Genomic DNA, 23,476 nt, shown 5'->3' with positions numbered 1-23,476 from the left:
AGATTATTTTAGCTATTCCAGGGCCTGCGCCTCACTATATAAATTTTGCAATAAGCGTGTATATATCTATAATAAACCTTACTGTGATTTTGATAAGAATAACATTAGGCCTATAGATCAATTTGTGAAGGATTGACATCGTTATTATGTGGAGTCTTAAAATCCATGAACACTAAGCGTTTACATTTACTTAGGTCTTCCTTGATATTTTGCATGCCATTTTGTAATTTTCAGCATACAGATCCTGTACATGTTTTTAAACTATATGCCTGAGTATTTCAGTTTCTTTGGAGTGATTGTCAATAGCATTGCGCCTTTAATTTCAGTTTCAGCATGTTCATTGTTTCTATATAGAAATGTGACTGATTTTTTGTGTTACTGATGAATCTTGTATCCTGCTAATTTGCTCAATGTACTTTTTATTTCTAGGAGAGTTTTTTTTTTTTTTGGATAGGTCTCTTAGAGTTCACTATGTAAACAATATAGTTGTCTCTAAATAGAGACCTTTTTATTTCTTCCTATTCAATTTGTATGCCTTTTTTTTCTTTTTCTTACTTTATTTCAGTGGTTAGAACTTGCTGTACTATGTTGAATAAGAGTGGTGAGAGTGCACACCCATTTTCTGGATTTTATGGGAAAAACATTCAGTCTTTTACTGTTCAGCATTGTTAGCTCTATGTTTTTTGTTGACTCTATCATTTGAAGGTGTTCCTCTCTATTCCTAATTTGACTTATTTTATTTTATCATGAATGGCTGTTGGAGTAACCTAGTTTTAAACCTCTATTTTTATCTACAAAATCATTACATCCACAAAATACTTATAGAAATTTGTAGGTTGTACAGAAGTCTAACATAATATAAAACAACATGGCACAACATAGTGTAACAGAACATTAAAAGACACCGGTAAAATCAGTGTAGGGAAACAACAAATGGAAATCATAAGCAGATTCATAGGGGAAAACTAAATTGATTCTTAAGCAGACTTTATACACAAAGTTCATAAGTTTCTAAACACTTTCTGGAATTCCATCATGCTACAACTGGATTTGATTCTAATTTTCACATCCAAAGGCTGACATTGGCTTCATCAAGGCTGTCAATCTCATTCAGGCATCCTGTTTTATTCATACAGATGTTCCCTAGCCAACCACATTACATAAGCATCAGCAAATGATAGGATAATTTAATTAACTTACTTTCAGTTCATTCATTAACTTCATACCTGTCCATTTACATCTACCTAAAGAGATTCAGGTTTCAACTTGTAGTCAGGTAAGGATGTTTATGTCAAATACATCATGTTTAACACTTTTGATGTTAACCTTGATTCCAAGGTATCTCTTAAAGCATCTCTCTTAAAGCATCATAAAAATCTACATCTGCATCTTTATGGTATTCTCAGTTAGGGTTCGGATTCCAAATCGGCAGAAGAATGACACCAGAGTCCTTTCAGATTGCAAAATTGCCGGTGTGTCAAATACTTAACTTTGACCACAGCAAGTTCACAAAATTGTTATCACGTCAAGTAATCTTCTAGCTACTGAGTTGTTTTTTTGTTGTTGTTGTTGTTTTTTCCCCTCAGAAGATACTTGGTATATGGGTCTCCTTTGAGAGTAAGAGGGGACTTGTAAGGAAATCTGATTCTTTGTTTAATATAGCTGACTGATTTCCCTTCTTCAACTTTGGTGAATACTCTCAATTAGGGTTGTTCATGTGAACTATTAAATTATTACAGCTCCTAAGCTTTTATGCATCAGTTATCCATGGAAGAAATTAACATACCTTGTCACTATAAAATTGTGCCGCTAATGAGAGCCTGACTACAAAAAAATACCCACAAGTGTACTGGAGTTTTTGAGAACCTGTGCTTCAGAGTCACACAAACCCACATCTGGTCCTTTTCTCCCAAAAGTTGCTTTATGACCTCAGAAAAGTTACCCAGCCAATCTAAGCCTCCATTTTCTCTGTTCCAATCTAGTAGAAAATAGGTTCTGCTTTATGAGGTTGCTTGAAGATTAAATGAGATCATCCATGTAAAACACTGGCGTAGTGTCTGGCCCACAGGGGTAGTATAAATGTATAATGTGGGCTATTATTATTTCTAGAGTCGTTTAAGATTTTTATTACAGCTTGGATGTAGTAAAGAGTTTGAAGTGTTTTCCATAAAATGTGAGTGCCCCTCCTGACTGTCCATACTGTAACCTTTATGTACACTACAGACACTGGTTCTTAGGAATTGTTTTGACCTTAGTGAAGTTACCTGGATGTGATGTGTATTGCAATTGTGAAAATTAAATGTATGTTTTATGTAAAATACCTGGAACAATACCAAGTACATTAACACTTAATAAATGTTAGTATGCTGCTTCCTTTGCTCTTCCTTTCCTCCAGAGGTCATTATTTCATTCAAACAAAACCAATCAGATAGTGAAGTAGGGAAAAAGACCAAAAAATAGGGGTAAAATTAAATTATATTCATTTTCCCATTGTAAAAACCACTTATTTAATTATGGCTCATGATGTTCATGTTTCTCACAAACATCAATTAACATATTGACATATCATAAAACCAAAGATTTATCCTAATAAAGGCTAAACCACTTGTCAAATGTTTTCATAGTCTGATCTTATTGACCTTACCAAATTAATGCTTACTTAAATCTCATTGGAATAGATTGTTTTATCTTCTTGAGCAACTTCACACAACAGTGCTTCTTTTTAAAATTTTTAAAGGAATTGGAAAAAGCAGAAACAAAAATAGGCCAGGCACGGTGGCTCACACCTGTAATCCCCAACAATTTAGGAGGCCAAAGCCAGAGGACTGCTTGAGGCCAGGAGTTTGAGACCAGCCTGGGCAACATATGGAGACCTTTTCCCTACAAAACTCTTTTTTGAGAATTAGCAAAGCATGGTGGCATGCACCTGTAGTCCAAGCTGCTGGTGAGACTGAGGCAGGAGGATCACTTAAGCCCCGGAGTTTGGGGTTATGGTGAGCTATGATTATGCCATTGCATTCCAGGCTTAGCAACTGAGCAACGCCCTCTCTCAAAAAAAAAAAAAAATAGACTAAAAAAATTGTTAATTATTAGCAAAATAACGTATTACATACACTATTTTAGCTAAAAGATCTTTCTGTAGAAGACTGTTTTATTGATACATAATTGAAATGAAAATTTCTGACTTCTTTCATATCAGAAACTCTGCCTTAATCCTTTTTCTTGCTTGATAATTGAGGTGCTGTTGTTCACTGTTTTAGGAAAGGAGTGTTCCCAGGATGAAAGCACAGCTGCTGCCATCTTCACTGTTCAGATGGATGACTATTTGGGTGGCAAGCCAGTGCAGAATAGAGAACTTCAAGAATATGAGTCTAATGACTTCGTTAGCTATTTCAAACGTGGTCTGAAATACAAGGTAAGCAGCTCCCTCAGTTTCCATTATGAATCCCTTTCTCCTCTTGTCCATCCATACCTCCTGTCTTCATAGAATGACAGTTCATTGAGGGCAGGAGTTTTTGTTTTATCTGTTTTTGTTTTAATCTGTTTTGTTCATGGATATATCCCCAGTACCTGCTGGATACAAAGTAGGTGTTCAATAAATGTTTGTGAAATGTGTGGTACAATATGTGAAATATTGTGACAATTTAATTTGATAGGTTAATTTTTTAAAAGAGCTTTCAGTTGTGTCTTCACAAGATACCTTTTTAATATTTTGTAGCTATTTCAACATTTAAATTTTGGTAATTTGGGTCTTAAAAGTTTTCGTTTTTGCTCTTCTAGAGAATCTCTGAAGTTTCTGCAAGTAACCTAAGCCTTCAAAATCTCAATTGTTCTGGAATATATTAATACAGTATTTATAATAATTATAATTTTAGTAACTGTAAAGAACTATACATGTATTTCCAAAATAGTGTGGTTTGATCTTAGAAGGGATGCAGATGAAAATTTTGAGCTTAAAATTCTGCAGGTAAATTACACACACGCACATATACAATTTATGCACACTGGTCTGAAACACTGATCAATTGGCTTTACTTCTGAAAATAAATAAGAACAAATAGTTAAATGGTTCTGTCCCTTTAAGGCAGCCTTCAGTATAGGACAGGTTTGTTTTTTTTTTTGGGTTTTTTTTTTTTGGCATCCTCCTAGTTAGCTCTCCAGACTGGCCCTCCCTTCACCATTCCTGCCACTCACCCCTCCACACGTGTTCAGTTAAAGTGTGAGGAATACCCTCCCCAGACAAACATCACAGATTTCCGAAATCAAACACGCTCTAGCAAGTGTTCTGCACACCCCACTGCCCCGCCCTGTGAGCATGCTACCCTAGTGAAGACCTGAAACCTTAGAGCTGCACTACAATTCTGACTGTAATACTAAGTCCAGTTACTAAGATGGCAAGGTTTATTTATACTTTTACCTGTTCAGAGTCTTGGTTGAATATTTTGTGATACTATTGAGATCAGAACAAAACACTTATACATTATAGGTTCTCTTATGTCTCTTGAAATCATTATTTTATTCTAGGCTATGAACTACCCTAAATACAAAACTATTACCTCTCATTTTATTTGATTCACAAGAGCTCCTACAGTTTATGACAAATGATACTGAAACTTCCTTTATGTCAGTGAACTCAACATTTTAAATAAATTGAGTCTTGTAGTTACTAAAAGCAGGTGCTGTGACACCGTCCTAGTTATGAACCCATTTCTGCCACATATGACTTGTTTGCTTTAGGGAAAATACTGAGCTTTCTGTGCTCAGTTTCCCCAAACAATGAATATTATAACAGCTTCCTCATACAGGTGTTGTATTAAGGAATAAATTAAATAATAAAGTAACGGTAGTCGAGCGTGGTGGCTCATGCCTGTAATCCCAACACTTTGAGAGGCCAAAGCAGATGGATCACCTGAGGTCAGAAATTTGAGACCAGCCTGACCAATATGGTGAAACTCCCTCTACTAAAAATACAAAATTTAACTGGGCGTAGTGACATGCGCCTGTAACCCTAGCTACTAGGGAAGCTGAGGCAGGAGAATTGCTTGAACCCAGGAGGCAGAGTTTGCAGTGAGCCGAGGTCGTGCCATTGCACTCCAGCCTGGGAGACATGAGTGAAACTCCGTCTCAAAACAGGAGTACATAGATGTATTTATTTAATTATATAATACTTAGTTTATTCAACCAAGAAATGTAGCAGTTGTTGTAAAATTATGGACTGGGAAATCATTGTATATATATATATTTTTTTAATTTGAGGTTTTAATTGTCCTGAAATTAACATTTAATCTGTACCAACTTTTATTGGAGATCGGTGGAAATTTAAAGTCAATGGAAAGGAATGTGCTAATGACAAATTAGCTCTAATTTTCCATGCCATTATTATAGAGGTTTTTGATCTATCAATGACAGTTTTGTTTATACTGTAGCTCAGTTATTCACATATAATTAATTATAATTAATAGTAGAAATAAATATATGGTTCATATCACTTAATTAGAAAAAATGAAAAGGTAAAAGATCATTGCAAATAATATAAGAAGATGTAGTTGATACAGTTAATATTTTTCTTTAATTCAGTGTGATTGTATTTCATTTTATTTTATTTTTTTTGGTTGGGGATGTACAGTCAAGATATTGCATCTCTCCTAGCTTACAGTAAAAACACTCAGGCCTAGCATATTTATTAATAGTAAGAACTGTTTACCAGAAAATAAAGAAGACATTTGATTACTTTAAATGTAAAAACAAGGTCCATACATAAGATCAACCCATTCCTGGCCAGCACTCAACAACCATCTCTGTCCCAACCCTGTACCAGTGTGAACTTTTGGGTGCCTTCTTCTCTGGCTGCTGTCATCTGTACATGTTACTTCTGACCCTCCTCTAGCCACCTGTCACCTTCTTCCCTGAAATCTTTGCCTTCTTGCTCATTAATGATTTGGGGATCATTAGTGTCCAAAGGGCAAGAGCTATGGCTTCTTCTTTTTGTTTTTGCAGCAGCGTTTTATACACTGAAGGTGCTCAGTAAATACTTGCAGTTGTCAATTGAATGGTTAAAACTGAAAGAATAAAGAGACCAAACAAATACAATCTGTTGATTACCAAGGGGTTCTCTCTTGTTTTATGGAATAGGTGGCTATTTTAACTTGGCCTGACAGGTACAGTTTTGGCACAAACACCAGCAGTATTATTGTGCTTTGCTTTGTCTAGGTAGACACCTCATCAGTTTTCTCTTTGTTTTTTGTGTGTCTGTCTTCCCTCATTTATCAGGCTGGAGGCGTGGCATCTGGATTAAATCATGTTCTTACGAACGACCTGACAGCCAGGAGGCTCCTACATGTGAAGGGTCGTAGAGTGGTGAGAGCCACAGAAGTTCCCCTTAGCTGGGACAGTTTCAACAAGGGTGACTGCTTCATCATTGACCTTGGCACCGTAAGTTTCATATACACACATCGATGTCTAAAGAAAAGTGAATTGCTTTCAGATCAAATCATATGTACATGCCATTGAAAAGAATCACTTTTTCTACACACCAGAAAGGGGCCACGTTTATGTGAGCTGAGTAATCGCCAAGTATTTAAATGACGCATGAAGTGAGACTTCAAAGTTTTTATTTTCTTTGATAGGTTTAGAATAGTGATTTAGTTCTTCCTACCATAGAACAGAAATTGACTAATTTTTAATACATTTCCCCTTCTCTCTGAACAAGAGCTTCCTCTAATTATTTTTGTCTCTAATTGTGCATGGGAAAACATAGCTTGAGGGGGAAACTGGTTCCCCCAGCAACAAAAGGTTCTAGAATATAATATGGACATAAGATGAATCTAAACAGCCACCTAAAGAATTTTAAAGACATATTTTGACATACATATATAAACACACCATGCCATTTCACACTTTTCAATTAGCACAAGTACAAATATCAAGTATCATCTTAATGGCATGGGCAATGGTATATTATACCTGACTTATGTTTTCTTCCTGGAAAAGACACTCCTCTAATGTCAGGTATACTTATTAATCATTATTGTCATGACAAAGAAGCATTATTGCAAGACCCTTTGCTAGACCCTAGAAGGTAGAATATAAGTTGTGTCTTTAAAACTTTGTGAAGTTTTTATAATAGAAATAAAGAGCATTTCCTTCCACTGAAAAGCCATGTGCAAAAGCAATGAAAGCAAGAAAGCACAGAACTTATAAGGATCTCCTCTTCCTGCTTTTCATTATCATCATTTTCATCACACCATACATCTCAACATTCTAATTATCATTCCTAACATTTCTGGGCCAAACGTTGTAACAGAGTCATGAGCTGACCTGAATTGCTTCAGTTAGCATGAGGCTTGTCTATGGAATTTGCTCAAGGTTGCAAAGTCAGTAAATGGTGAAGGCAGGAATAGACTCTCAGCATATCTGATGCTCAACGAAGCATTTTGTTTTATTGCATGTACTTGGGCAGTATTTTGGGATAAAGCAGTAGACAGAAGCCCAAAGAGCTTATTCCATCTCCATAGAGGAGGGACACAAAAGATTCTGAAAATAGAGTTACAAAGTTCTGTTTAATCAATATTAATTTAACAACAGTACAGAGATTAAATGTACTAAGGTTATACATTGTTTAGAAAATGACCCCAAGATATAAATTGCATCACCTTCTTTAAGTGAGCGTGCATCTATAGTTTTATTACTACTTATACATAATCCAACTGTCTTGGATCATACCAGCTTGTGTGCAAAGTTGAGGTCACAATAATATAAATGCCCAAAGTACAATTCTTAATATTACACGTAGACATCTACACCCTAAATGGCAGTACTTTTGCCCTGAATCTCACAATACATTTCATGGGAAAGTCCTTTTCAACTTCAATAGCTAATTCATTCTCCTAACAGATTTAAGTCCTGACTCTCAGATCTAGGCAGAATACACATACTGTTCCACCCTTTCATTCTCCCCTACTGCCGCCACCCCCTACACTATAAATAAAGAAATAAATAACTCTTGCACATAAATGTCTACAGCCACACAGTTCCAAAAGCAATTGCAGCATTCAGTCTCTCAAACCTTATGCACAATAATTTTCTATCTCAACTTTCATCTCCACCACTTGCACTCTAAAGCCCTTTATAAGTGCTTTTGAAAATAAAATGGCATTTTTATTAGAAAAAGGAGACCTCAGTTCTCATTCCAGTTGCTGTACTCTGAGGTTCTCATCTGTAAAAGTAAATATTTGATTAGGTGATCGCGAGGGTCCCTTAACCAGAAGAGCGCTTCCTAGTGATAATGTAATTAATTACTGCCATTACTTGAAAGTATTTCTTTTCTTAAAAAAAAATTGTTATATATAATGTAATTTCTATGTAAATATAATAATCTATTCAGTTGTCACGAATAGCTTCCAATTCAGCTTTCTAACTATCTGCTATGATACTGGGCAACTCATTAATGTCTCTGAGCCTTAACTTCCTCATTTGTTTTTACATCTTGACTCTGATTTCTGATACCACTTTTATCCTTAGCTGACTATGATTCAGTCTCGTCTGACACACAGTCACATCTGGGAAATGGCAGTTATCATCCCAGTTTCAAAAGGGGAAACAAAAGCCTTAGGCCTTAGAAGGTATGTGCAAGTCACTCCACATTCATGCCAGTTGCATGATGACCTAGGATGGGTCCTGGGTTTTTCTATTCCTACTTTACATTTTTTTCACCACACTAAGCTAACTTGGTAGTATATTAGATAGTATAGCCTGGTAATAGAATGTCTTGTGACAGTTTCAGAATCTGCTGAATTCAGAACTGATGATGCCTAATCTGCTGAGATTCCACTGAAAGCAGTAGTATTCACTAAATCATTTATTATTTTGTGGAACAAATACAGAGTTTCCACTATGGGCCAGGTAGTTGGATGTGGTGGTAGACAGGTTGTAGTTCTTGTGCCGTATACTCTCTTCCCATAGTCAACCTGTGGGAGTATGGGCTACAAATCCAGGTTCACGTAATAGGGACAGAGTCTCTATTATAAAGTTCCAGGGCATTCATCTATTTAATAGTAAATTATTTTTATTTTATATAGTTAATTATCTTTAATAACTTTCAAGTTCCCTTCTCCCATGCCTTGTAAAAGAGATATTTGGAATGAGAGATATTTGTTGCAGAGGTACTGGTGCTTGGTTATCAATTATATTCCGGAATTTTCCTATACTCAAAAGGGATACCCTGGTGAGAATCAAGCACCAGATTCCTACATAATCTACAGCAAATACCTCCAGGATCTGTGTTTGTGTTATTAACCTTTAGCCAGTTGGTATGTTGCCAAAAGTTTCTGAATGGTGATAAGATCTTGAACTACCTTGGCAACTTTATTTTGGGGTGTGTCAGTAAACAAAGAAATACACGTAGCTAAACTTTTCTGTACCATAATATTTTAATAGTAGTCATTGCGCTAGTTATTTAAAGACAACCTTCTGCATCAGAGAGCCTAAAAGGATGCCAGTGCAGTTTCTTCAAGTTTGTATTGTGACCCAGGTATGAAAAACTTAGGTTAAACATCCAGTTATCACCCAGCTAAGGCCACCTGGCCAAAACTAAGGTTATGGATATAACCTAAATCCCATACCTTGATCATATATCAGAGAAATCAGCTTTTTTGATCAACAGTCACTATTATTAATATGTTATTCCCTATCTCTTAGAAACATTTGTCCTTTTATTGAATTTTAAATTATAGTAAATATTCCCGGACATTACAATATAACCTCCTCAGCCTGAGGCATGAGGTAGTAAAATTATCAGTTTAGCCAGTTTGAAAGTGAAGAACATCATCAATATTTTGGAGAATGATTTAGACTCATTGTCTCATATTTAGCATATTTTTAGAAAATAACATGAAATGTGGCTAGATCTTACCAATTTACAGAGTCATTGGAAAAACACTTTTGAACAATGTATTTTAAAGTTGGTGAATTTATTAGTCATGATTTTCCCACTATTTTTAAAGATATGAAGTATTTTTAGAAATTAGTAAACTTACATCTGAAAATACTGTAAAATACTACTAGTAACTGCAGAATGTGAATGATAGTGGAAGAAAAGCCCATATTCTTAAGATTTGGAGTCTGGGGCTAACTCTTGGAAAGATATGTCACAGTCAGCCACTAGTGAAGAATTCGATTTCCCAGGAGTAGGAATTCCTGCGGTGAGCTGCTGATCCTGATGTTCCCCATGTTCTGTTTCCTTGCTGTTTGGTCAGTGATGCAACTTTACCCTGTTCTCCTCACTATTTATAATCGATCATGCCCTCTCCCATTGTTCAGTCATGCTGCTTTGAAAAAACAGTCTCCACTTCCTCATTTACCAGTCAGTCTTTAACCCACAGTCCGACTTTCACTCCCACAGTTCCTCGGAAACTGTTCTTGTTATGGGCATCGATGACCCCTGCTAAATCCGGTGGACACCGTGACATTATGCGCGTGATTCTTGTGTTGCAACCCACACTTTTGACTTTTCCCAGCTTCTCCAGCCTCACTCCTCCCCTGGCTTCCTTGTTTTTCTCCCTCTCAGGCCACTCTTGTTCTTCTTTGCATGGCCTGCCCACACCTTCAAGTGCTTTTTTAAAGGATTTTAATTATTTTCTCTTCTTTTATACATTCTTCCTAAGCAAACTCATCCCCACCCAGAGCTTCAACTACTACCCATGAGTCAATCTAAACTTTAAATCTAACTCAGACCTCTTGCCTGAGCTCCAAGTCAGTATTTCAGATATTTCATGTTATGTGTGTCATAAGAACCTCAAACTCAACACATCTAGAAAGTGATTTCTTCTCTAATTGCCTTTATCTTATTAATGGAGCCACCACTCACTCAGGTTTTCAAAGCCAAAATCCAGGAGTCATCCTGACTTCTCCCAAGTGCTCCACATTCATTTAATCGCTATCCTAGCCTATTCTACCTTCTGATTATCTCTTGAATCTTTCCTGTTCTCTTCATTGCTGTTGATACTGTCTTAGTACCCAGTGCCTGACACATTCCTTCAAGTCACCAGACTTTTGCTTTTGCAGATGGATTCCTTTCCTAGAATACTCGCCTCTTATTTGGCACCTTTCTCCAGCAGGCATCCAATATTTTCTCATCCTTTGATATCCACGTCAGATATTGTCTTCTTCATAGTTTGTTTCCTGACCTTTTCTTCTGCTTCCACTGTCCAGTGTCCCAGCCCTTTAGGGTCAGATTTAGACTTAACTTTCCTGTCATTATGCAGAGACTTGCTTCTCAGCCTTTTTTATATTGCTTGTCTATTTACTTATCAGCCTTCCTCACTCACTGTGTTTCTAAAATATAAAGCCTACAACTTATAGTTACTCAACAAATGTTTCAACAAATGTATATCTATCCAGCATAAAGAATATGGCTCATGCAGTCACATGTCTAGAGTGTTTTTTTATTCATTTATAACTCAACTGGACCCTATTCTCAAGCTCCTATTTCCCCAGAAGTTTTAAAAATAATTTTGATTTATTGAAATAAATTTTGAATGGCCAGTAAGAAAATGATAAAATGCTGAACATCACTAATTATCAGGAAAATGGAAAGCAAAACCACTATGAGATATCATCTTATCCCAGTTAGAATGACTGTCATCAAAAACACACACAGAAAAAACAAATGCTCATGAGGATGCAGAGAAAAAGGAACTCTTATACGCTGTGGTAAGGTAAATTACTACAGCCATTATGAAAAACATTATGGAAGTTTCTCAAAAAAAATAAAAATAGAACTACCATATGATCCAGCAATCCCACTACTGGGTATTTATCTAAAGGAAGGGACATTAGTATATCAAAGGGATACGCATGCCCCTATGTTTATTGCATCACTATTCACAATAGCAGACATATGGAATCAACATAAATATCCATAAACAGATGAATAAAGAAAATGTGATATACACACAATGGAACAATAATCAGCCATAAAATAAAGAATGGAATCCTTCCATTTGCACCAACATGGATGAATCTGGAGGATATTATGTTAAGCAAAGCAAGTCAGGCACAGAAAGATAAACACTTCATCTTCTCACTCAAATGCAGGGACTTAAAAAATGAGCTTATAGATCTAGAGAGTAGAATTGTGGTTATGAGAGATTGGGAAGGGTAGGGGTAGGGGAGGATAGGGAGAGGTTAATTAACAGATACAAAATTATAGCAAGATAGGAGGAATAAGTTCTGTTCTACCGTTCTATAGTGCTATGTGGTGAATACAGTTAACAATAATTTATTGTCTATTTTTTCAAAGCTAGAAAAGGATTTCGAGTGTTCCCAGTACAAATAAGTGATAACTATTTGAGGTGATTGATGTGCTAATTACTCTGATTTGATCATTACACACTTTATACTTGTATCAAAATATCACTCTGTAGCCAATAAATATGTACAATTCTTACATGTCAACTAAAAATAAAAGGGAATAAAGGTGAATTTTGTTAGCCATTAAAGCAGTTTGAACTTATCCTACCCATCCTCTTTTCCATCCCTCAGGAGTAGGGGACATATATGTGATATTGTGGCCTGGGGGTGGGGAGTGAGGATGAGGATGGATGTGTGAATCTGGTTTGTAGTCATCAGTCCTCACTAATCTATAACCTTCATTGAGGTATAGTCATTCCACTCATTCCAGTGATTCTTGAGCTTTCGGCTTTGGCCTCTGTTCCCAAGACATTTGCTAGGGAATATCCATAGCCTCATTTTAGTCATCTGATGTCATGGCCACATATCACTACAACACCCTTTTTGGTTCTGTCAGCCACTACTGCACTCTTCTCAGGAACTCTGCTTTGTTTTTCCCAGACTACCCTGGAATTGTGGGACACTGTATCCTCATCGTACCAGTGCCCCTTGGCCCAATGGCTTGGATGCTACCCTCAGTCATTTCTGCTCTAATGCTTAGGCTCGTGGATGGGTGTAGGACAAATCAATTGGAAGGGAAGTGTGCTGGGCTCTTCTCAAAGATTCATTGCTTTGGGTTAGATTTCCTACTTTTTTCAGTCTTCTTTTTTACTTTTTGAACCAGGCAAACTAGTCTTACACCACCTCACATTCTTGCTTACTCTGTGGTTCCTGCAAAATACACCCCAGCCCCTAAGACCAACACTGTACTGCTTACGACGCAAGACCAGCTTTCGAAACAGCATCCTCACTTACTCCTGGCCAAAAAGCTGTAGCAAAATCAAGTTTCTTTTAAATTAAAACTATGTTAGCTTTCAGACTTTTGTCTCTGCTATTACTTAAAAATGCTCATTTTAAAACTAAAGACTGAACCAAATCTTCTCTGTTCTGGATAAATTTTTCCTTACCCCCAAAGTAATGCATACCACTAGATTTATAAGAGGAGAGCCTTGAGGCAACAAGAATGGGTAAGGGGAAAGGTACACCAAATATTAGATCTCTAAAATGTACCCTGAAGTAAAAGTAGGGATGAATGGCATTTATTCTGTGCCTAGTGTGTGCTGAGTGAATAGAATTGTAAGGGTAAACAGCAGATAGGCTTTGACCTTCAGGTACTGTCAAATGCTGGGAGGCATAGACACATACACAAGTAAGAGGATGACAAGGTAAAATGTGAGACATGCAGGAGGAAAGGTGTAAACACATTATAATTGGAGAATGGATGAGGGCGCTGTAAGGTTAGCCTAGAGAAAGGACGAGAGAGAGACCCAAGGTCAGGCGAGTAAGTTTACTAACCTGCCAGGCTGCTTCACCACAGTCAGAGGAGGCAGCCCTGAGCTTACAAAATGAGGGTTTTATACGGGGGAGAGAGACCCTGGGGTTGCTTATTGGTTAACCTTACCACACATCGTCTCGTGACCAGGTTACAATACAGGAATTTACAAGAGGGTGTAACTTAGGTTTATCCACGTTTCTCGTGACCTCCCCCATGCCGCCCGCAGGGCTGTAAGCAAGTCTGGTGACCTTGCTGTAGCGCCTAGATAAGGGTCCAGGAACGCAGCTGCAGAGTATTCAGGGTAAGGGTCAGCTGTATCGGGTGGGGCGGGGTGGGGAGGGGTTCTGGTGCAGCTTGTTCCTAACATTCCAGCCTTTTAATAGGTAATAGAAGAGGGGCGCCGTTGTCCTCTGGCTGCTTCTTGCTGGATAGGGGCGATGGTTGGGGGGAGTGGCTGGGTAGTAGGGACTGCCGTTCCTGGAGCTGTCGGTGTTCTCGGAGTAGCATCATGTCTTGTACTGTTCCATGGGTGAAGGTTCTAACATGGTCCTGTAAAAACTGGGTAAAGAGATGTAAGAGACATGGGCCAAGTGCTAAATGGAGGAAGAGGGTAATGGTAGGGCCTAGGAAGGGCAGTAGCCAGGGTGCCCAGGAGTTACGAAATCACCTGGGCCAGGAATCTGAAAGGCGCTGCCTGATTTCAGAAGCTTTTTTTTTTTTTTTTTTTTGAGACGGAGTCTTGCTCTGTCGCCCAGGCTGGAGTGCAGTGGCGCAATCTCGGCTCACTGCAAGCTCCGCCTCCCGGGTTCACGCCACACGCCATTTTCCTGCCTCAGCCTCCCGAGTAGCTGGGACTACAGGCGCCCGCCACCACGCCCGGCTAATTTTTTCTATGTTTAGTAGAGACGGGCTTTCACCGTGTTAGCCAAGATGGTCTCGATCTCCTGACCTCATGATCCGCCCGCCTCGGCCTCCCAAAGATCTGGGATTACAGGCGTGAGCCACTGCACCCGGCCAGAAGCCTTTTCATTTATTCGTCGAGCATATCTTGTACTAGTCCTGACTGGTTAGTATAGAAACAGCACTCCTCTTCTAAAAAGATACACAGTCCGCCTTTCTCGGCAGTGAGGAGATCTAAACCTCGATGGTTTTGAAGTGTCACTGCTGCTTAAAGAGTCTTTTGGAATTGGAGAGCAGGTCTGTTTGGAATTGGAGACCCCTTCGTGGGGTTTTGGGAGGGCCTGGTTGGCTTGTTGGCAGAGGAGATGGCGGATGAGGGTGAGTGTTGGGAGGTATTCTAGCTGAGAGTTAGAAGGGGGCCTGTTTTGTAAGAGAAGAGGGCGTCCGTATATTAACTCAAATGGACTGAGGAAGGAGGGTGCTTTTGGACTGGCTCTAATGCTGTCCAGTGCTATGGGCAAAAGGGAGGTCCATGGTTTTTGGACTTCAAGAGTGAGTTTGGTTAACTGAGCCTTAAGGATCCCATTTGCCCTTTCGACTTTTTCGGATGTCTTGGGCCAGCATAGGATATGGAGACACCACTGGATGCCGAGGGACTGAGAAACCTGTTGAGTGATTTGGGAGATGAAGCTAGGGGCCATTGTCTGATTGTATGGAGCCAGGGAGACCAAATCTAGGGATGATTTCTGTTACAAGAATTTGGGAGACTTCTGTGGCCTTTTCTGAAGAGGTAGGAAATGCTTCTACCCATCCAGAGAAGGTGTCTATAAGAGTAAGAATACATTTTGTCCTCTTGATGGGATGCATGTGGGTGAAGTCTATTTGCAAGTCCTCACCTGGGAGTGTTCCTCTGAGCTGATGTGTAGGGATGGAGGGAGAGTGGAGGGCCCCTTGGGAGGAAGTCACAGAGCATATAGGACAGTTTGAGGTTATGTCTCTTAGTGAGGTGAATAGATGGGGGAAGGAGAAATAGAGTGAAGGAGTAGGTGTGGGGGCGCACACTGATATGGAAGGATTGGTGAAGAGATGTCAGAATTTCTTTGGTCTGCTCTTAGGGGAGGACAAGCTTTTGATTTTTGACTATCCAGTCCCCTTGAAAGGAGGCTCCTTGCTGTAGTAGCAAAGCTTTCTCGGTGGGAGAGTTCTTTGGTTGGATTGTTGGGGTAACAAGAAGGAGAGGGGCAGAGGCAGAAGAAAGGGAGGCTTCTTTTGCTGCCTCATCGGCCTTTCTGTTGCCTCTTGAGATTTCATCTGAACCTGTTTGAACCTTCAGGTTTCATCTGAACCAGTATAACTCCTGCTTTAGCTGGGAGGTGTGTGGCCTGAAGGAGTTAATAAATAAGGGGGCCATTAGTGATAGGGGTTCCTTTGGCAGTAAGGAGTCCTCTCTTTTGCCAGATAGCAGCATGGGAACGAGGAATGTGATAGGCATATTTGGAGTCTGTATAAATGTTGACTCGTTTGCCTTTGGAAAGTGTTAGGGCCCTGGTGAGAGCTATGAGTTCTGCTTTTTGGGAGGAGGATCCTGGCTTCAATTACTTGGTCAAGGGAAACAACTGCATATCCAGCAATTTGGGGGTAGCCGGTGGGCCCGGAAGAGGAGCCATCTGTGAATAGTTGGTCATCCGGGTTGGTGAGAGGCTCGGAGGAAATGTTTGGGAAACGTGGCTGTACCTGGTCCAGGATATTGGTGCAAAAATGAGTAGAAAGGGAAGAGGATACGGGGAGCAAGGATGCTGGGTTGAGGGGAGCACTTCTGGCAAGACTGAATTTGGGATTTTTTATAAAGAGGGTGTGGAGTAATTGAATCCTGGAAGGAGGAAGGGAGCTTAATGCTTGGGAGGAGAGGAGATCTTGTAGATTATGAGAACTGTGGACGGTGGTATTCTGGCTGAAAATTAGTTTCCTGCTTTCTAGAGCTAAGCTGGCCACCGCTTCTAGTGCTTTAAAGCAAGTTGGCCACCCTTTGACTGTGTTATCTAGTTGTTTAGAGAAGTAAGCTACAGGGGCAAAGGAAGGAGGATTTCCTTTCTGTTGTCCTAAGACACCGAGGGCTGTTCCTCAGCTTTCAGCAGTATAGAGAGTGAAAGGTTGGGAGATAACAGGTAAGGATGGAGCTGACACAGTGACAAGAGCAGTTTGGAGTTTGTGGAAGCTGGGGAGTATGTTATGTGTGGGGTTTAGAGGTTCATTGGGAGGGCCTTTGGCCACTTCATAGAGGGGACGAGCTAGGAGGGCAAAGTTGGAAATCCATATTCTAAAGAAGCCTGCTAGCCCTAGGAAGGAAAGGATTTCGCTTTTGGAGGAGGGTGGGGGTAGATTTTCTATTAATGCTGCCCCGGCTGGAGTCATAGCCTGGGCCCCAGGGGAAAGTTGAATTCCTAAGTAAGTCACCATGGAGATGGAGAGTTGGGCCTTGGAGGGGGAGACCCTATACCCTTTGATAGCGAGAAAGTTTAAGAGAGCAGTGGCCATGTGAGTTTGAGAGTCTTTTAGAGAGGGGCTGCAAAGAAGAAGGTCGTCCATGTATTGAAGAAGATGACTGGGAGACAGGTATAAGGAAGGGAGGTCTCAGGCTAGAGCTTGTCCGAAGAAATGAGGGCTATCCCTGAAGCCCTGAGGGAGGACAGTCCATGTGAGTTGTTGTGACTGGAGGGTGTCAGAGTCAGTCCAGGTGAAAGCAAATAGGTTTTGGGAATCAGGGTGTAGGGAAATGGTAAAGAAGGCATCCTTCAGGTCAATTGCAGTGTAGAGGGTGGTGTTGGCGGGGATGAGAGAGAGAAGTGTATAGGGGTTATGGACTATGGGATGAATAGGGAGGACAGCTTGATTGATGGCTCAGAGGTCGTGAACGAGTGGGTATGAGCCATCAGACTTTTTAACAGGGAGGATAGGGGTGTTATATGGAGAGTGTGTTGGTCTAAGAAGACCGCATGAGCAGAGCTTGTTTACGATGGGCTGTAGGCCCTTTTGGTGGGTTAGAGCAATGGGGTATTGAGGAACGCTGGGAAATTTGGAAGGGTCTTTTAACTGGATTTTGGTGGGGTCATGATGAGCAGCTATGGAAGGATTAATGAGAGAGGCAGGAAGTGGGTACTGGGGAGAGGGGTCAGGAGCCAGACTGGCAAAGAAGAGCAGGAGGGGACTCTAGTTAAGGGGGGCAAGAAAAGGTGATAGAAGCTTTGACTTTGGCTAAAAGGTCTCAGCCTAGAATGGCGGTGGGGCAACGAGGCATGATAAGGAAAGAGTGTGAGAAAACGGCATCAAACAGGGAAAAAGTAAGAGGTCTGGTGGCAAGTGGACAAGAGATGAGTCTATCAACCCCCACAACTGAGACTTGAGAGGGATGAGTGGGTCTTGAGAACTCAGGCAAAGCTGAGTGGGTGGCCCCACTATCAATTAAAAAAGAGATCGGCTTACCCGCTACTAGTAGAGTTACCCTGGGCTCCGATGCAGTGATGGCAGTGGGGGCCGGGGGCCGGGGCCCAGGGGCCCTGGGCCTCATCAGTCTTCAGTGGCTAGGCCAAGGAGCTGTGAGAGTGCAAGTGATTCTTCACTTTTTGTCTTGTTGAAGGGATGGTGGCTCTGAGGAGCATGCTTGTCTGCCCATCTGTTGAGAGGACAATCAGACTTCCAGTGCCCATCTGCTGGCAGACTAGGCAAGGGCTCTTCGGCACTCATGGGTGGGGACATGCCCACATCCAGTGGCCTTCTTTGCTGCACTTAAAACAAGGCCCAGGAGGGTTGCTGCAATCGGGTCTTTTGTGCCCTTGGGTACTATGGCTAGGCTGACAGATAGCCACTGCTAGAAGCTGGTATTTAGCACGATCTCTTTGGGCTTTATCTAATTTATTTTGCTCATCTCTGTTATTAAAGACTTTGAAAGCCAGGTTAAGGAGGTCTTGTTGTGGGGTTTGAGAGACATCTTCAGCCTTTTTAAGTTTGTGCCGGATATCAGGGGCAGATTGGGAAATAAAATGGGTATTAAGAACAATAGTTCCTTCTCAGGAGGCGGGGTCGATGCGGGTATATTTTTGGAGAGCTTCTGTAAGGCGGGAAAGAGATTGGGCAGGATTTTCATCTGCCTTTTGGGAAATGTCTTTAAGTTTTTCAAAATTTACAGCCTATGGGCAGCTTTGTTAAGGCCTGCAATGAGGCAAGTAATCATATGGCTACAGTACGCTGGGCCAGGGTCTGTGGGTTGGTATTCCCAGGAAGGCTCTTCCCAGGGAACAGCAGCAGCTCCTACGGGCTTAGTAGGATCCTGCCGATGAAGATCGTCGGCATATGCCTGTGCTGCGAGCCACACTCTTTCCTTCTCTTCTGGAAGGAGGGTAGAAGAGAGGATAAAGTAGAGATCATGCCAAGTGAGTTCATAAGATTGAGTAAGATATTTAAATTCTTTGATAAAAGTATCGGGATCAGAGGAGAAGGACCCGAGACGTTCTTCAATCTGTAAGAGATCGTAGAAGGAGAAAGGGACGTGGACACGGACGATCCCCTCGGCTCCTGCTACTTCCCAGAGAGGAAGCAAGGGAGCTGGTTGCTGAGCACGTTGGTCCCGAGAGCGGGTGAGGGGAGGAGGCAGAGAGGACTCAGAGTCAGAAGCAGGTTGGTTAGAGAGATGGGGGGAGAGGGGTAGAGCCGGAGCAGGGACATACGGTGGAGGATCATGATGCTCTGGTGGAGGATCACGATGCTGTCGGGGAGGGAGAAAATCCACCGGGTCAAAGGAAGAGGAGTCATCGGCTGGGTCTGTGGGTGGGGTGGTGGGAGATGAGTCAGGTTTTGAGCTGGTGAGTAGGATTTGGAAAGTAGAGCAGGACTGGCAGAGAGAAGGGCAGTTACGGAGAATGAAGAAAGCCTGAACATAAGGAATCTCAGACCATTTCTCATTGCGATGGCAAAAGTTGTCTAAGTCTCTAAGTATATTGAAATTGAAAGTGCCATTTTCGGGCCATTGGGAGCCATTGTCCAATTGGTATTGAGGCCATACAGTATTGCAGTAAAAGATAAGCCTCTTAGAACGGATCTCTGAACGGAGGCCGAGAGACTTGCGATTGCGGAGGAGACACCCAAGGGGGGTGGTCTTGGGAGGGGTAGACTGAGAGGCTCCCATAGTGAATGGAGGAGGTGAGGGTAGAGGAAGAAGAGACCACAGATGACAAGGACGAGAGGGGGGCCCCTGTCTCGCGGGCCTTGTATGGAATAGAGGAGGTAGCCACCGAGTCAGGCGTCCCTGAAATGGAGGAACCAGAGGCCTGGAGGCCAAAGGAAGCCCTTGGCCCAAGGTTGGGTCTTTTGGGAGTGAAGAGACGGTCAAGGGTTCCGGGTAATAGGCAAAAGTCTCTCTTACTCACCCTTCGCAGAGGCTCTGATGGTGGATGAGGTCGCCAACAATGGGAGAATTCTGGGAGATCCTTAGGGTCTTCAGCAGGTTCGGGAAGGGGAGGTTGGCTAGGTAAGGGATGATAGGAGAGAGAGAGAGAGAGAGTCCTCTAAGGATGCCCAGCCAGAGCCTATCCCCTTCCTGGGTTTTGGCATCAAAATGAAGGTTAGCCAAGAGAAAGGATGAGAGAGAGACCCAAGGTCAGGCGAGTAAGCTTATTATCCTGCTGAGCTGCTCCACCACAGTCAGAGGAGGCAGCACTGAGCTTACAGAATGAGGGGTTTATATGGGGGAGAGAGACCCTGGGGTTGTTTGTCAGTTAACTTTACCACATATCATCTTGTGACCAGGTTTCAATATAGGAATTTACAAGAAGGCGTAACTTAGGTTTATCCACATTTCTCGTGACCTCCCCCATGCCGCCCGTAGGGCTGTAAGCAAGTCTGGTGACCTTGCTGTAGGCCTAGATAAGGGTCCAGGAATGCAGCTGCAGAGTATTTGGGGTAAGAGTCAGCTGCATTGGGGTGAGGGGAGGGGTCCTGGGGCAGATTGTTCCTAACATTCCAGCCTTTTAATAGGTAATAGAAGAGGGGCACCATTGTCATCTGGCTGCTTCTTGCTGGATAGGGGCAATGGTTGAGGGGAGAGGAGCAGGCACTAGGAAAGACAACTCTTAAGATGTTATGATTTGTACTTTAATACTCAGCCATAGTTTCACATTAGAATCATTTGGAAAAGTTTTTTAAAATACTGGTAACTGTGACTTGACCCCTGAAGATTCTGATTTTAAAGTTTTGGAATTTGGTGTTTGGACTTCTTAAGACTCCTTCCCTCCAGGACACCATAATATAATGTACACTGAATGTTGAAAATCACTTCAAGAAAATGTCTAAAGGTGCTGGGCAGTTCAGGGTCATATTGTTACCAGTGGAAGGCATCCACGTTACTAGTGGCAAGTCCATATGGGTCTGCAGCAACCTCAATTCTTATCTCCTCAGAAGAAAGAATTCGACTGAGGGGCATAAGGCAGAGAAAGAGACCAAGACAAGTTTCAGAGCAGGAGTGGAAGTTTGTTTTTAAAGGGCTTAGAACAGGAAGGAAAGGAAAGGAACGTATGCTTGGAAGAGACCCAAGCAGGCACCAAAGTCAAGCGTAGTGTTTACTTTGATCCTAGGACTTTATAGATTCCTTTCCCATGATTCTTCCCTTAGGATGGGCTGCCTGAATGTGCAGTGCCCTCCTTACCCTTAGGAGGTGAGCACATGCGGTGTGTCTAGGAAGTCGTACACATGCCCACCTGAGGCTTTCTTCCTTTCCAGTGGTGTGTCCCCAGAAGGTCATACACCACTATGTTGTCTCTTCATGCACATCCCCAAGAAGTTGCTTCTCCCTGCCGTCTGCGTTCAATTAAGTGCAATAGGTGTGGACCATCAGGAAATGGCCTCCCTGACGTCTGCGTTCACTTTAGTGCAACAGGTGTGGACCTTCAGGAAATGGCCTCTTTCTGGTGCCAGCTGCCAATTTATCACTTTTAGAGAGGCAATGTGATCATTGCCGAACCATCAGCTGACATTCCTAGTGGTTGGGGGAGGGCCCTCTCCTGCCCTACTCATGCCTGCGTAACTACCTGTAACAATACGCATGAAGAAGCGGTAACTCTTGATGTTGATTGAGCAGTTGAGTCACCAACTTAGGTGGCTGGCAGAAATGCTTTTTGTTAAAGTATGACTGTAAGCCTTTTTTTTTTTTTTTTTTTTTTTTTTGGTTTGGCAAACATTTTGACTGGTAAGAGAATATAATTTCACCTGTGCTCACTGGTGCTATGCAAAGATCCCTCCCAAAACTGTTCATCTGGTCCTGGTGAGTGGCATCACTACCAGCAACCAAGCTAGAATTGTCCAAGTCATTTTCCTTTTCCCTGTCCCTCTACTGCACAGCCAAATGGCATTATTGACCAATCCTATAGGCTTAGACCTTCTAAATATTTATTTCTCTTCTCTCTATCACCACTGATCTGCCCTAATTCAAATGTAGTTGTTTCCTTTCTGGCCACCAGGCCTTCAGTGGCCCTGCACACCACTCCATTCATCTTGCGTCCTTCATTCAGAAGTTGTTTGAAAAACACACACAATATCTTTCAATACATATGTAACTGAAGGATATTGAGTTGAGTTGGCTTTGAGGAGACAACAAAATAGATATAAAGAAACATTTGTTTATTGAAAAACGAGATAAGTCATATTTTAAACTTTTAAAATAAAAAAGGTTCCTGGAGTTATCTCACAAATCATTATTTTTAAACTATACTTAGAGAACCTCTAGGCTAAAGATACATCTTAATGAATTTCTATATTTGGGTAACTAGATCTAAGGGAAAGCTAAACACAGGAAAGACAAAGCCAATAGATGCCAGGAAGAGGAAGAAGTCTGGCCTCACATTCTCCTTTAATGAAATTTTAGATGTATTTAGAATAATAACTTAGAAAAGGACAAAAGAGTAGCAAGCCTATGCTGAATTCTTTGCACATGTTGAGTCAACATCACATAGGCTGTTTTGGGTGCTCCTTTAAACACAGCCTCTGAAATCTTGCTTTTCCTCAAGGGCACCATTGAGCATTGTTTTATTTTTGCCCTTATTTTCTGTCCTCAAATGATGTCTGGCTGCACTTGTTAACTCACCACATAGTTTTAAAGAAATTTTAGAAACCTCTGATTTTCAAGACCAATAATAGGACTCCCCTCCCCAAATGTGGTTGTTTCTATAAATATAACTTGCTTGCTCTTATTTCTTGTAAATAGTGGACCAGACTAACTGCCAGTAACAGATTGTATTTATAGTCTTATTTCTTCCTTTTCCAATTGTGCAGAATAATGTTGTTTTTCTTTAATAGTTTGTGTATTAAGAGTTAATTATAGTTTCACAAACTTCTGCTAGAGGATGCTCATATACAATATGTACATCAGCTTTCTGCCAGAATTTAAGTGGATTTCATTCCAAATTATTTATAAATGGATAATTTCATATTTACAGGGCTTTTTTTTAACATTGCTTCCCTAGAGAAATATGATAGTGTTGAGTTGTTAAATGCCTTAGGATCTTAGATGGTGAAATAGTTGCCCCTGAAACTGTTTGCTTTACAATTTTCAGTGTCTAGCATACTTAAATCAAGTCAACGAATGGTTTTTAAACTAAATCCTGTTAAAGCATTATCCATAAATCACTGTTACTCTGTTCTTTTTCAAGGTGCACTTATTTCATATTGTTCAAACACACATGTTTTACAATCAATTTGTACAGTTAACACAATTATAGTGGTCCTGAGGTGACGTACATCTTCAGCTTAGGAAGATAACAGGATTAAGAGATTAAAGTAAGACAGGCACAAGAAATTATAAGAGTATTA

The 23,476-nt window shown here is 40.9% G+C and overlaps 1 protein-coding gene across 1 annotated transcript in view; it reads left to right on the top strand.

Annotated features, from left to right (window-relative positions):
- The window catches only part of SCIN (scinderin), a 75,682-nt gene that overhangs the window by 4,453 nt on the left and 47,753 nt on the right, over window positions 1-23,476 (top strand). Inside the window, exons 2-3 of the mRNA XM_054496802.2 lie at window positions 3,261-3,415; window positions 6,271-6,432. Coding sequence (XP_054352777.1) covers window positions 3,261-3,415; window positions 6,271-6,432 — 317 coding nt within the window. The remainder of the gene's footprint in view (window positions 1-3,260; window positions 3,416-6,270; window positions 6,433-23,476) is intronic.

The sequence above is a fragment of the Pongo pygmaeus genome, chromosome 6 (genome assembly GCF_028885625.2).
Source record: "Pongo pygmaeus isolate AG05252 chromosome 6, NHGRI_mPonPyg2-v2.0_pri, whole genome shotgun sequence".
Taxonomy (NCBI): Eukaryota; Metazoa; Chordata; class Mammalia; order Primates; family Hominidae; genus Pongo; species Pongo pygmaeus.
This window is presented reverse-complemented; position numbering and strand designations above follow the sequence as displayed.